The 16,277-nt window shown below is 44.7% G+C and overlaps 1 protein-coding gene across 6 annotated transcripts in view; it reads left to right on the top strand.

Annotated features, from left to right (window-relative positions):
• LOC139575519 (C-myc promoter-binding protein-like) overlaps window positions 1-16,277 on the top strand; it is a 252,682-nt gene that overhangs the window by 203,003 nt on the left and 33,402 nt on the right. For all 6 annotated transcript variants that reach the window (XR_011674965.1, XM_071400535.1, XM_071400533.1 and 3 more), the window contains one exon: window positions 16,000-16,158. Coding sequence is in view for 5 of the 6 variants with exons in the window: in XM_071400535.1 (XP_071256636.1) it covers window positions 16,000-16,158 (159 nt within the window). In the remaining variant the exon portion in view is untranslated. The remainder of the gene's footprint in view (window positions 1-15,999; window positions 16,159-16,277) is intronic.

The raw sequence follows: 16,277 nt of genomic DNA, 5'->3' as shown, positions 1-16,277 counted from the left end.
GGAGGTTTATACTGTCTGTCCCACAATGCTGTCAACATCATATATTCAGAGGCTCCCTGGTGGAGGTTTATACTGTCTGTCTGTCTGTCCCACAATGCTGTCAACATCATATATTCAGAGTCTCCCTGGTGGAGGGTTATACTGTCTGTCCCACAATGCTGTCAACATCATATATTCAGAGTCTCCCTGGTGGAGGTTTATACTGTCTGTCCCACAATGCTGTCAACATCATATATTCAGAGTCTCCCTGGTGGAGGGTTATACTGTCTGTCTGTCCCACCATGCTGTCAACATCATATATTCAGAGTCTCCCTGGTGGAGATTTATACTGTCTGTCCCACAATGCTGTCAACATCATATATTCAGAGTCTCCCTGGTAGAGGTTTATACTGTCTGTCTGTCTGTCCCACAATGCTGTTAACATCATATATTCAGAGTCTCCCTGGTAGAGGTTTATACTGTCTGTCTGTCTGTCCCACAATGCTGTTAACATCATATATTCAGAGTCTCCCTGGTGGAGGTTTATACTGTCTGTCTGTCCCACAATGCTGTCAACATCATATATTCAGTCTCCCTGGTGGAGGTTTATACTGTCTGTCTGTCCCACAATGCTGTCAACATCATATATTCAGTCTCCCTGGTGGAGGTTTATACTGTCTGTCTGTCTGTCCCACAATGCTGTCAACATCATATATTCAGAGTCTCCCTGGTGGAGGTTTATACTGTCTGTCTGTCTGTCTGTCTGTCTGTCCCACAATGCTGTCAACATCATATATTCAGTCTCCCTGGTGGAGGGTTATACTGTCTGTCTGTCCCACAATGCTGTCAACATCATATATTCAGAGTCTCCCTGGTGGAGGTTTATACTGTCTGTCTGTCCCACAATGCTGTCAACATCATATATTCAGTCTCCCTGGTGGAGGTTTATACTGTCTGTCTGTCCCACAATGCTGTCAACATCATATATTCAGAGTCTCCCTGGTGGAGGTTTATACTGTCTGTCTGTCTGTCTGTCCCACAATGCTGTCAACATCATATATTCAGTCTCCCTGGTGGAGGGTTATACTGTCTGTCTGTCCCACAATGCTGTCAACATCATATATTCAGAGTCTCCCTGGTGGAGGTTTATACTGTCTGTCTGTCCCACAATGCTGTCAACATCATATATTCAGTCTCCCTGGTGGAGGTTTATACTGTCTGTCTGTCCCACAATGCTGTCAACATCATATATTCAGAGTCTCCCTGGTAGAGGTTTATACTGTCTGTCTGTCTGTCCCACAATGCTGTTAACATCATATATTCAGAGTCTCCCTGGAGGAGGTTTATACTGTCTGTCTGTCTGTCCCACAATGCTGTCAACATCATATATTCAGAGTCTCACTGGTGGAGGTTTATACTGTCTGTCTGTCCCACAATGCTGTCAACATCATATATTCAGTCTCCCTGGAGGAGGTTTATACTGTCTGTCCCACAATGCTGTCAACATCATATATTCAGTCTCCCTGGTGGAGGTTTATACTGTCTGTCTGTCTTATCCCACAATGCTGTAAACATCATATATTCAGAGTCTCCCTGGTGGAGGTTTATACTGTCTGTCTGTCCCACAATGCTGTCAACATCATATATTCAGTCTCCCTGGAGGAGGTTTATACTGTCTGTCCCACAATGCTGTCAACATCATATATTCAGAGTCTCCCTGGTGGAGGTGTATACTGTCTGTCCCACAATGCTGTCAACATCATATATTCAGAGTCTCCCTGGTGGAGGTGTATACTGTCTGTCTGTCCCACAACGCTGTCAACATCATATATTCAGAGTCTCCCTGGTGGAGGGTTAAACTGTCTTTCTGTCTGTCCCACAATGCTGTCAACATCATATATTCAGAGTCTCCCTGGTGGAGGTTTATACTGTCTGTCTGTCTGTCCCACAATGCTGTCAACATCATATATTCAGTCTCCCTGGTGGAGGTTTATACTGTCTGTCTGTCTGTCCCACAATGCTGTCAACATCATATATTCAGAGTCTCCCTGGTGGAGGGTTATACTGTCTGTCCCACACTGCTGTCAACATCATATATTCAGAGTCTCCCTGGTGGAGGTTTATACTGTCTGTCCCACAATGCTGTCAACATCATATATTCAGAGTCTCCCTGGTGGAGGGTTATACTGTCTGTCTGTCCCACAATGCTGTCAACATCATATATTCAGAGTCTCCCTGGTAGAGGTTTATACTGTCTGTCTGTCTGTCCCACAATGCTGTTAACATCATATATTCAGAGTCTCCCTGGTAGAGGTTTATACTGTCTGTCTGTCTGTCCCACAATGCTGTTAACATCATATATTCAGAGTCTCCCTGGTGGAGGTTTATACTGTCTGTCTGTCCCACAATGCTGTCAACATCATATATTCAGTCTCCCTGGTGGAGGTTTATACTGTCTGTCTGTCCCACAATGCTGTCAACATCATATATTCAGTCTCCCTGGTGGAGGTTTATACTGTCTGTCTGTCTGTCCCACAATGCTGTCAACATCATATATTCAGAGTCTCCCTGGTGGAGGTTTATACTGTCTGTCCCACAATGCTGTCAACATCATATATTCAGAGTCTCCCTGGTGGAGGTTTATACTGTCTGTCCCACAATGCTGTCAACATCATATATTCAGAGTCTCCCTGGAGGAGGTTTATACTGTCTGTCCCACAATGCTGTCAACATCATATATTCAGTCTCCCTGGTGGAGGTTTATACTGTCTGTCTGTCCCACAATGCTGTCAACATCATATATTCAGAGTCTCCCTGGTGGAGGTTTATACTGTCTGTCTGTCTGTCTGTCCCACAATGCTGTCAACATCATATATTCAGTCTCCCTGGTGGAGGGTTATACTGTCTGTCTGTCCCACAATGCTGTCAACATCATATATTCAGAGTCTCCCTGGTGGAGGGTTATACTGTCTGTCTGTCCCACAATGCTGTCAACATCATATATTCAGAGTCTCCCTGGTGGAGGGTTATACTGTCTGTCTGTCCCACAACGCTGTCAACATCATATATTCAGAGTCTCCCTGGAGGAGGTTTATACTGTCTGTCCCACAATGCTGTCAACATCATATATTCAGTCTCCCTGGTGGAGGTTTATACTGTCTGTCTGTCCCACAATGCTGTCAACATCATATATTCAGAGTCTCCCTGGTGGAGGTTTATACTGTCTGTCTGTCTGTCCCACAATGCTGTCAACATCATATATTCAGTCTCCCTGGTGGAGGGTTATACTGTCTGTCTGTCCCACAATGCTGTCAACATCATATATTCAGAGACTCCCTGGTGGAGGTTTATACTGTCTGTCTGTCCCACAATGCTGTCAACATCATATATTCAGTCTCCCTGGTGGAGGTTTATACTGTCTGTCTGTCCCACAATGCTGTCAACATCATATATTCAGAGTCTCCCTGGTAGAGGTTTATACTGTCTGTCTGTCTGTCCCACAATGCTGTTAACATCATATATTCAGAGTCTCCCTGGAGGAGGTTTATACTGTCTGTCTGTCTGTCCCACAATGCTGTCAACATCATATATTCAGAGTCTCCCTGGTGGAGGTTTATACTGTCTGTCTGTCCCACAATGCTGTCAACATCATATATTCAGTCTCCCTGGAGGTTTATACTGTCTGTCCCACAATGCTGTCAACATCATATATTCAGTCTCCCTGGTGGAGGTTTATACTGTCTGTCTGTCTTATCCCACAATGCTGTAAACATCATATATTCAGAGTCTCCCTGGTGGAGGTTTATACTGTCTGTCTGTCCCACAATGCTGTCAACATCATATATTCAGTCTCCCTGGAGGAGGTTTATACTGTCTGTCCCACAATGCTGTCAACATCATATATTCAGAGTCTCCCTGGTGGAGGTTTATACTGTCTGTCCCACAATGCTGTCAACATCATATATTCAGAGTCTCCCTGGTGGAGGGTTATACTGTCTGTCCCACAATGCTGTCAACATCATATATTCAGAGTCTCCCTGGTGGAGGTTTATACTGTCTGTCTCACAATGCTGTCAACATCATATATTCAGTCTCCCTGGTGGAGGTTTATACTGTCTGTCTGTCCCACAATGCTGTCAACATCATATATTCAGAGTCTCCCTGGTGGAGGTTTATACTGTCTGTCCCACAATGCTGTCAACATCATATATTCAGAGTCTCCCTGGTGGAGGTTTATACTGTCTGTCTGTCTGTCCCACAATGCTGTCAACATCATATATTCAGAGTCTCCCTGGTGGAGGTTTATACTGTCTGTCCCACAATGCTGTCAACATCATATATTCAGAGTCTCCCTGGTGGAGGTTTATACTGTCTGTCCCACAATGCTGTCAACATCATATATTCAGAGTCTCCCTGGTGGAGGTTTATACTGTCTGTCTGTCTGTCCCACAATGCTGTCAACATCATATATTCAGAGTCTCCCTGGTGGAGGGTTATACTGTCTGTCCCACAATGCTGTCAACATCATATATTCAGAGTCTCCCTGGTGGAGGTTTATACTGTCTGTCCCACAATGCTGTCAACATCATATATTCAGAGTCTCCCTGGTGGAGGGTTATACTGTCTGTCTGTCCCACAATGCTGTCAACATCATATATTCAGAGTCTCCCTGGTGGAGATTTATACTGTCTGTCCCACAATGCTGTCAACATCATATATTCAGAGTCTCCCTGGTGGAGGGTTATACTGTCTGTCTGTCCCACAACGCTGTCAACATCATATATTCAGAGTCTCCCTGGAGGAGGTTTATACTGTCTGTCCCACAATGCTGTCAACATCATATATTCAGAGTCTCCCTGGAGGAGGTTTATACTGTCTGTCCCACAATGCTGTCAACATCATATATTCAGTCTCCCTGGTGGAGGTTTATACTGTCTGTCTGTCCCACAATGCTGTCAACATCATATATTCAGAGTCTCCCTGGTGGAGGTTTATACTGTCTGTCTGTCTGTCTGTCCCACAATGCTGTCAACATCATATATTCAGTCTCCCTGGTGGAGGGTTATACTGTCTGTCTGTCCCACAATGCTGTCAACATCATATATTCAGAGTCTCCCTGGTGGAGGTTTATACTGTCTGTCTGTCCCACAATGCTGTCAACATCATATATTCAGTCTCCCTGGTGGAGGTTTATACTGTCTGTCTGTCCCACAATGCTGTCAACATCATATATTCAGAGTCTCCCTGGTAGAGGTTTATACTGTCTGTCTGTCTGTCCCACAATGCTGTTAACATCATATATTCAGTCTCCCTGGTGGAGGTTTATACTGTCTGTCTGTCCCACAATGCTGTCAACATCATATATTCAGTCTCCCTGGTGGAGGTTTATACTGTCTGTCTGTCTGTCCCACAATGCTGTCAACATCATATATTCAGAGTCTCCCTGGTGGAGGTTTATACTGTCTGTCCCACAATGCTGTCAACATCATATATTCAGAGTCTCCCTGGTGGAGGTTTATACTGTCTGTCCCACAATGCTGTCAACATCATATATTCAGAGTCTCCCTGGTGGAGGGTTATACTGTCTGTCTGTCCCACAATGCTGTCAACATCATATATTCAGAGTCTCCCTGGTGGAGGGTTATACTGTCTGTCTGTCCCACAACGCTGTCAACATCATATATTCAGAGTCTCCCTGGAGGAGGTTTATACTGTCTGTCCCACAATGCTGTCAACATCATATATTCAGAGTCTCCCTGGAGGAGGTTTATACTGTCTGTCCCACAATGCTGTCAACATCATATATTCAGTCTCCCTGGTGGAGGTTTATACTGTCTGTCTGTCCCACAATGCTGTCAACATCATATATTCAGAGTCTCCCTGGTGGAGGTTTATACTGTCTGTCTGTCTGTCTGTCCCACAATGCTGTCAACATCATATATTCAGTCTCCCTGGTGGAGGGTTATACTGTCTGTCTGTCCCACAATGCTGTCAACATCATATATTCAGAGTCTCCCTGGTGGAGGTTTATACTGTCTGTCTGTCCCACAATGCTGTCAACATCATATATTCAGTCTCCCTGGTGGAGGTTTATACTGTCTGTCTGTCCCACAATGCTGTCAACATCATATATTCAGAGTCTCCCTGGTAGAGGTTTATACTGTCTGTCTGTCTGTCCCACAATGCTGTTAACATCATATATTCAGTCTCCCTGGTGGAGGTTTATACTGTCTGTCTGTCCCACAATGCTGTCAACATCATATATTCAGTCTCCCTGGTGGAGGTTTATACTGTCTGTCTGTCTGTCCCACAATGCTGTCAACATCATATATTCAGAGTCTCCCTGGTGGAGGTTTATACTGTCTGTCCCACAATGCTGTCAACATCATATATTCAGAGTCTCCCTGGTGGAGGTTTATACTGTCTGTCCCACAATGCTGTCAACATCATATATTCAGAGTCTCCCTGGTGGAGGGTTATACTGTCTGTCTGTCCCACAATGCTGTCAACATCATATATTCAGAGTCTCCCTGGTGGAGGGTTATACTGTCTGTCTGTCCCACAACGCTGTCAACATCATATATTCAGAGTCTCCCTGGAGGAGGTTTATACTGTCTGTCCCACAATGCTGTCAACATCATATATTCAGAGTCTCCCTGGAGGAGGTTTATACTGTCTGTCCCACAATGCTGTCAACATCATATATTCAGTCTCCCTGGTGGAGGTTTATACTGTCTGTCTGTCCCACAATGCTGTCAACATCATATATTCAGAGTCTCCCTGGTGGAGGTTTATACTGTCTGTCTGTCTGTCTGTCTGTCCCACAATGCTGTCAACATCATATATTCAGTCTCCCTGGTGGAGGGTTATACTGTCTGTCTGTCCCACAATGCTGTCAACATCATATATTCAGAGTCTCCCTGGTGGAGGTTTATACTGTCTGTCTGTCCCACAATGCTGTCAACATCATATATTCAGTCTCCCTGGTGGAGGTTTATACTGTCTGTCTGTCCCACAATGCTGTCAACATCATATATTCAGAGTCTCCCTGGTAGAGGTTTATACTGTCTGTCTGTCCCACAATGCTGTTAACATCATATATTCAGAGTCTCCCTGGAGGAGGTTTATACTGTCTGTCTGTCTGTCCCACAATGCTGTCAACATCATATATTCAGAGTCTCCCTGGTGGAGGTTTATACTGTCTGTCTGTCCCACAATGCTGTCAACATCATATATTCAGTCTCCCTGGAGGAGGTTTATACTGTCTGTCCCACAATGCTGTCAACATCATATATTCAGTCTCCCTGGTGGAGGTTTATACTGTCTGTCTGTCTTATCCCACAATGCTGTAAACATCATATATTCAGAGTCTCCCTGGTGGAGGTTTATACTGTCTGTCTGTCCCACAATGCTGTCAACATCATATATTCAGTCTCCCTGGAGGAGGTTTATACTGTCTGTCCCACAATGCTGTCAACATCATATATTCAGAGTCTCCCTGGTGGAGGTGTATACTGTCTGTCCCACAATGCTGTCAACATCATATATTCAGTCTCCCTGGTGGAGGTGTATACTGTCTGTCTGTCCCACAACGCTGTCAACATCATATATTCAGAGTCTCCCTGGTGGAGGGTTAAACTGTCTTTCTGTCTGTCCCACAATGCTGTCAACATCATATATTCAGAGTCTCCCTGGTGGAGGTTTATACTGTCTGTCTGTCTGTCCCACAATGCTGTCAACATCATATATTCAGTCTCCCTGGTGGAGGTTTATACTGTCTGTCTGTCTGTCCCACAATGCTGTCAACATCATATATTCAGAGTCTCCCTGGTGGAGGGTTATACTGTCTGTCCCACACTGCTGTCAACATCATATATTCAGAGTCTCCCTGGTGGAGGTTTATACTGTCTGTCCCACAATGCTGTCAACATCATATATTCAGAGTCTCCCTGGTGGAGGGTTATACTGTCTGTCTGTCCCACAATGCTGTCAACATCATATATTCAGAGTCTCCCTGGTAGAGGTTTATACTGTCTGTCTGTCTGTCCCACAATGCTGTTAACATCATATATTCAGAGTCTCCCTGGTAGAGGTTTATACTGTCTGTCTGTCTGTCCCACAATGCTGTTAACATCATATATTCAGAGTCTCCCTGGTGGAGGTTTATACTGTCTGTCTGTCCCACAATGCTGTCAACATCATATATTCAGTCTCCCTGGTGGAGGTTTATACTGTCTGTCTGTCCCACAATGCTGTCAACATCATATATTCAGTCTCCCTGGTGGAGGTTTATACTGTCTGTCTGTCTGTCCCACAATGCTGTCAACATCATATATTCAGAGTCTCCCTGGTGGAGGTTTATACTGTCTGTCCCACAATGCTGTCAACATCATATATTCAGAGTCTCCCTGGTGGAGGTTTATACTGTCTGTCCCACAATGCTGTCAACATCATATATTCAGAGTCTCCCTGGAGGAGGTTTATACTGTCTGTCCCACAATGCTGTCAACATCATATATTCAGTCTCCCTGGTGGAGGTTTATACTGTCTGTCTGTCCCACAATGCTGTCAACATCATATATTCAGAGTCTCCCTGGTGGAGGTTTATACTGTCTGTCTGTCTGTCTGTCCCACAATGCTGTCAACATCATATATTCAGTCTCCCTGGTGGAGGGTTATACTGTCTGTCTGTCCCACAATGCTGTCAACATCATATATTCAGAGTCTCCCTGGTGGAGGTTTATACTGTCTGTCTGTCTGTCTGTCCCACAATGCTGTCAACATCATATATTCAGTCTCCCTGGTAGAGGTTTATACTGTCTGTCTGTCTGTCCCACAATGCTGTTAACATCATATATTCAGAGTCTCCATGGTGGAGGTTTATACTGTCTGTCTATCCCACAATGCTGTCAACATCATATATTCAGTCTCCCTAGTGGAGGTTTATACTGTCTGTCTGTCCCACAATGCTGTCAACATCATATATTCAGTCTCCCTGGTGGAGGTTTATACTGTCTGTCTGTCTGTCCCACAATGCTGTCAACATCATATATTCAGAGTCTCCCTGGTGGAGGTTTATACTGTCTGTCCCACAATGCTGTCAACATCATATATTCAGAGTCTCCCTGGTGGAGGTTTATACTGTCTGTCCCACAATGCTGTCAACATCATATATTCAGAGTCTCCCTGGAGGAGGTTTATACTGTCTGTCCCACAATGCTGTCAACATCATATATTCAGTCTCCCTGGTGGAGGTTTATACTGTCTGTCTGTCCCACAATGCTGTCAACATCATATATTCAGAGTCTCCCTGGTGGAGGTTTATACTGTCTGTCTGTCTGTCTGTCCCACAATGCTGTCAACATCATATATTCAGAGTCTCCCTGGTGGAGGGTTATACTGTCTGTCTGTCCCACAATGCTGTCAACATCATATATTCAGAGTCTCCCTGGTGGAGGGTTATACTGTCTGTCTGTCCCACAACGCTGTCAACATCATATATTCAGAGTCTCCCTGGAGGAGGTTTATACTGTCTGTCCCACAATGCTGTCAACATCATATATTCAGAGTCTCCCTGGAGGAGGTTTATACTGTCTGTCCCACAATGCTGTCAACATCATATATTCAGTCTCCCTGGTGGAGGTTTATACTGTCTGTCTGTCCCACAATGCTGTCAACATCATATATTCAGAGTCTCCCTGGTGGAGGTTTATACTGTCTGTCTGTCTGTCTGTCCCACAATGCTGTCAACATCATATATTCAGTCTCCCTGGTGGAGGGTTATACTGTCTGTCTGTCCCACAATGCTGTCAACATCATATATTCAGAGTCTCCCTGGTGGAGGTTTATACTGTCTGTCTGTCCCACAATGCTGTCAACATCATATATTCAGTCTCCCTGGTGGAGGTTTATACTGTCTGTCTGTCCCACAATGCTGTCAACATCATATATTCAGAGTCTCCCTGGTAGAGGTTTATACTGTCTGTCTGTCTGTCCCACAATGCTGTTAACATCATATATTCAGAGTCTCCCTGGAGGAGGTTTATACTGTCTGTCTGTCTGTCCCACAATGCTGTCAACATCATATATTCAGAGTCTCCCTGGTGGAGGTTTATACTGTCTGTCTGTCCCACAATGCTGTCAACATCATATATTCAGTCTCCCTGGAGGTTTCTACTGTCTGTCCCACAATGCTGTCAACATCATATATTCAGTCTCCCTGGTGGAGGTTTATACTGTCTGTCTGTCTTATCCCACAATGCTGTAAACATCATATATTCAGAGTCTCCCTGGTGGAGGTTTATACTGTCTGTCTGTCCCACAATGCTGTCAACATCATATATTCAGTCTCCCTGGAGGAGGTTTATACTGTCTGTCCCACAATGCTGTCAACATCATATATTCAGAGTCTCCCTGGTGGAGGTTTATACTGTCTGTCCCACAATGCTGTCAACATCATATATTCAGAGTCTCCCTGGTGGAGGGTTATACTGTCTGTCCCACAATGCTGTCAACATCATATATTCAGAGTCTCCCTGGTGGAGGTTTATACTGTCTGTCTCACAATGCTGTCAACATCATATATTCAGTCTCCCTGGTGGAGGTTTATACTGTCTGTCTGTCCCACAATGCTGTCAACATCATATATTCAGAGTCTCCCTGGTGGAGGTTTATACTGTCTGTCCCACAATGCTGTCAACATCATATATTCAGAGTCTCCCTGGTGGAGGTTTATACTGTCTGTCTGTCTGTCCCACAATGCTGTCAACATCATATATTCAGAGTCTCCCTGGTGGAGGTTTATACTGTCTGTCCCACAATGCTGTCAACATCATATATTCAGAGTCTCCCTGGTGGAGGTTTATACTGTCTGTCCCACAATGCTGTCAACATCATATATTCAGAGTCTCCCTGGTGGAGGTTTATACTGTCTGTCTGTCTGTCCCACAATGCTGTCAACATCATATATTCAGAGTCTCCCTGGTGGAGGGTTATACTGTCTGTCCCACAATGCTGTCAACATCATATATTCAGAGTCTCCCTGGTGGAGGTTTATACTGTCTGTCCCACAATGCTGTCAACATCATATATTCAGAGTCTCCCTGGTGGAGGGTTATACTGTCTGTCTGTCCCACCATGCTGTCAACATCATATATTCAGAGTCTCCCTGGTGGAGATTTATACTGTCTGTCCCACAATGCTGTCAACATCATATATTCAGAGTCTCCCTGGTAGAGGTTTATACTGTCTGTCTGTCTGTCCCACAATGCTGTTAACATCATATATTCAGAGTCTCCCTGGTAGAGGTTTATACTGTCTGTCTGTCTGTCCCACAATGCTGTTAACATCATATATTCAGAGTCTCCCTGGTGGAGGTTTATACTGTCTGTCTGTCCCACAATGCTGTCAACATCATATATTCAGTCTCCCTGGTGGAGGTTTATACTGTCTGTCTGTCCCACAATGCTGTCAACATCATATATTCAGTCTCCCTGGTGGAGGTTTATACTGTCTGTCTGTCTGTCCCACAATGCTGTCAACATCATATATTCAGAGTCTCCCTGGTGGAGGTTTATACTGTCTGTCCCACAATGCTGTCAACATCATATATTCAGAGTCTCCCTGGTGGAGGTTTATACTGTCTGTCCCACAATGCTGTCAACATCATATATTCAGAGTCTCCCTGGTGGAGGTTTATACTGTCTGTCTGTCTGTCCCACAATGCTGTCAACATCATATATTCAGTCTCCCTGGTGGAGGGTTATACTGTCTGTCCCACAATGCTGTCAACATCATATATTCAGAGTCTCCCTGGTGGAGGTTTATACTGTCTGTCCCACAATGCTGTCAACATCATATATTCAGAGTCTCCCTGGTAGAGGTTTATACTGTCTGTCTGTCTGTCCCACAATGCTGTTAACATCATATATTCAGAGTCTCCCTGGTAGAGGTTTATACTGTCTGTCTGTCTGTCCCACAATGCTGTTAACATCATATATTCAGAGTCTCCCTGGTGGAGGTTTATACTGTCTGTCTGTCCCACAATGCTGTCAACATCATATATTCAGTCTCCCTGGTGGAGGTTTATACTGTCTGTCTGTCCCACAATGCTGTCAACATCATATATTCAGTCTCCCTGGTGGAGGTTTATACTGTCTGTCCCACAATGCTGTCAACATCATATATTCAGAGTCTCCCTGGTGGAGGTTTATACTGTCTGTCTGTCTGTCCCACAATGCTGTCAACATCATATATTCAGAGTCTCCCTGGTGGAGGTTTATACTGTCTGTCCCACAATGCTGTCAACATCATATATTCAGAGTCTCCCTGGTGGAGGTTTATACTGTCTGTCCCACAATGCTGTCAACATCATATATTCAGAGTCTCCCTGGTGGAGGTTTATACTGTCTGTCTGTCTGTCCCACAATGCTGTCAACATCATATATTCAGAGTCTCCCTGGTGGAGGGTTATACTGTCTGTCCCACAATGCTGTCAACATCATATATTCAGAGTCTCCCTGGTGGAGGTTTATACTGTCTGTCCCACAATGCTGTCAACATCATATATTCAGAGTCTCCCTGGTGGAGGGTTATACTGTCTGTCTGTCCCACCATGCTGTCAACATCATATATTCAGAGTCTCCCTGGTGGAGATTTATACTGTCTGTCCCACAATGCTGTCAACATCATATATTCAGAGTCTCCCTGGTAGAGGTTTATACTGTCTGTCTGTCTGTCCCACAATGCTGTTAACATCATATATTCAGAGTCTCCCTGGAGGAGGTTTATACTGTCTGTCTGTCTGTCCCACAATGCTGTTAACATCATATATTCAGAGTCTCCCTGGTGGAGGTTTATACTGTCTGTCTGTCCCACAATGCTGTCAACATCATATATTCAGTCTCCCTGGTGGAGGTTTATACTGTCTGTCTGTCCCACAATGCTGTCAACATCATATATTCAGTCTCCCTGGTGGAGGTTTATACTGTCTGTCTGTCTGTCCCACAATGCTGTCAACATCATATATTCAGAGTCTCCCTGGTGGAGGTTTATACTGTCTGTCCCACAATGCTGTCAACATCATATATTCAGAGTCTCCCTGGTGGAGGTTTATACTGTCTGTCCCACAATGCTGTCAACATCATATATTCAGAGTCTCCCTGGTGGAGGTTTATACTGTCTGTCTGTCTGTCCCACAATGCTGTCAACATCATATATTCAGTCTCCCTGGTGGAGGGTTATACTGTCTGTCCCACAATGCTGTCAACATCATATATTCAGAGTCTCCCTGGTGGAGGTTTATACTGTCTGTCCCACAATGCTGTCAACATCATATATTCAGAGTCTCCCTGGTAGAGGTTTATACTGTCTGTCTGTCTGTCCCACAATGCTGTTAACATCATATATTCAGAGTCTCCCTGGTAGAGGTTTATACTGTCTGTCTGTCTGTCCCACAATGCTGTTAACATCATATATTCAGAGTCTCCCTGGTGGAGGTTTATACTGTCTGTCTGTCCCACAATGCTGTCAACATCATATATTCAGTCTCCCTGGTGGAGGTTTATACTGTCTGTCTGTCCCACAATGCTGTCAACATCATATATTCAGTCTCCCTGGTGGAGGTTTATACTGTCTGTCCCACAATGCTGTCAACATCATATATTCAGAGTCTCCCTGGTGGAGGTTTATACTGTCTGTCTGTCTGTCCCACAATGCTGTCAACATCATATATTCAGAGTCTCCCTGGTGGAGGTTTATACTGTCTGTCCCACAATGCTGTCAACATCATATATTCAGAGTCTCCCTGGTGGAGGTTTATACTGTCTGTCCCACAATGCTGTCAACATCATATATTCAGAGTCTCCCTGGTGGAGGTTTATACTGTCTGTCTGTCTGTCCCACAATGCTGTCAACATCATATATTCAGAGTCTCCCTGGTGGAGGGTTATACTGTCTGTCCCACAATGCTGTCAACATCATATATTCAGAGTCTCCCTGGTGGAGGTTTATACTGTCTGTCCCACAATGCTGTCAACATCATATATTCAGAGTCTCCCTGGTGGAGGGTTATACTGTCTGTCTGTCCCACCATGCTGTCAACATCATATATTCAGAGTCTCCCTGGTGGAGATTTATACTGTCTGTCCCACAATGCTGTCAACATCATATATTCAGAGTCTCCCTGGTAGAGGTTTATACTGTCTGTCTGTCTGTCCCACAATGCTGTTAACATCATATATTCAGAGTCTCCCTGGAGGAGGTTTATACTGTCTGTCTGTCTGTCCCACAATGCTGTTAACATCATATATTCAGAGTCTCCCTGGTGGAGGTTTATACTGTCTGTCTGTCCCACAATGCTGTCAACATCATATATTCAGTCTCCCTGGTGGAGGTTTATACTGTCTGTCTGTCCCACAATGCTGTCAACATCATATATTCAGTCTCCCTGGTGGAGGTTTATACTGTCTGTCTGTCTGTCCCACAATGCTGTCAACATCATATATTCAGAGTCTCCCTGGTGGAGGTTTATACTGTCTGTCCCACAATGCTGTCAACATCATATATTCAGAGTCTCCCTGGTGGAGGTTTATACTGTCTGTCCCACAATGCTGTCAACATCATATATTCAGAGTCTCCCTGGTGGAGGTTTATACTGTCTGTCTGTCTGTCCCACAATGCTGTCAACATCATATATTCAGAGTCTCCCTGGTGGAGGGTTATACTGTCTGTCCCACAATGCTGTCAACATCATATATTCAGAGTCTCCCTGGTGGAGGTTTATACTGTCTGTCCCACAATGCTGTCAACATCATATATTCAGAGTCTCCCTGGTAGAGGTTTATACTGTCTGTCTGTCTGTCCCACAATGCTGTTAACATCATATATTCAGAGTCTCCCTGGTAGAGGTTTATACTGTCTGTCTGTCTGTCCCACAATGCTGTTAACATCATATATTCAGAGTCTCCCTGGTGGAGGTTTATACTGTCTGTCTGTCCCACAATGCTGTCAACATCATATATTCAGTCTCCCTGGTGGAGGTTTATACTGTCTGTCTGTCCCACAATGCTGTCAACATCATATATTCAGTCTCCCTGGTGGAGGTTTATACTGTCTGTCTGTCTGTCCCACAATGCTGTCAACATCATATATTCAGAGTCTCCCTGGTGGAGGTTTATACTGTCTGTCCCACAATGCTGTCAACATCATATATTCAGAGTCTCCCTGGTGGAGGTTTATACTGTCTGTCCCACAATGCTGTCAACATCATATATTCAGAGTCTCCCTGGTGGAGGTTTATACTGTCTGTCTGTCTGTCCCACAATGCTGTCAACATCATATATTCAGAGTCTCCCTGGTGGAGGGTTATACTGTCTGTCCCACAATGCTGTCAACATCATATATTCAGAGTCTCCCTGGTGGAGGTTTATACTGTCTGTCCCACAATGCTGTCAACATCATATATTCAGAGTCTCCCTGGTGGAGGGTTATACTGTCTGTCCCACAATGCTGTCAACATCATATATTCAGAGTCTCCCTGGTGGAGGGTTATACTGTCTGTCCCACAATGCTGTCAACATCATATATTCAGAGTCTCCCTGGTGGAGGGTTATACTGTCTGTCCCACAATGCTGTCAACATCATATATTCAGAGTCTCCCTGGTGGAGGTTTATACTGTCTGTCTGTCTGTCCCACAATGCTGTCAACATCATATATTCAGAGTCTCCCTGGTGGAGGTGTATACTGTCTGTCTGTCTGTCTGTCCCACAACACTGTATTCAGGTCTATATAGTTCATCTGATCTGTTTTCTCAACATTAAAGGCTTGATGACTTGATGCATGTAAATTCTGTGATGTTTTTTTCTTGGGCATATTTGATGGTGTGGTTGTACTAATTGTGTGTGTGTGTGTGTGTGTGTGTGTGTGTGTGTGTGTGTGTGTGTGTGTGTGTGTGTGTGTGTGTGTGTGTGTGTGTGTGTGTGTGTGTGTGTGTGTGTGTGTGTGTGTGTGTGTGTGTCCAGTGTCGGAGACAGAGAGTGCTAAGGGCAGTGGAGGCTGTCTCCCCCAACAGGACTTCCCAGAGGTCAACGGTCCATTCAAGCGGCATAATTCCGGCATCGTCCGCGGCAACTGTACCTATGACGATGCAGCCTGTGAGCCCAAGGGGTCAACCAGCACAGGTAAATACCTGGAACTAACTGTCCCTATGACGATGCAGCCTGTGAGCCCAAGAGGTCAACCAGCACAGGTAAATACCTGGAACTAACTGTCACTATGACGATGCAGCCTGTGAGCCCAA

This window comes from Salvelinus alpinus, chromosome 5 (genome assembly GCF_045679555.1).
Source record: "Salvelinus alpinus chromosome 5, SLU_Salpinus.1, whole genome shotgun sequence".
Classification (NCBI taxonomy): Eukaryota; Metazoa; Chordata; class Actinopteri; order Salmoniformes; family Salmonidae; genus Salvelinus; species Salvelinus alpinus.
Note: the sequence above shows the minus strand (reverse complement) of the source record. Positions and strands in the feature narration are given on the sequence as shown.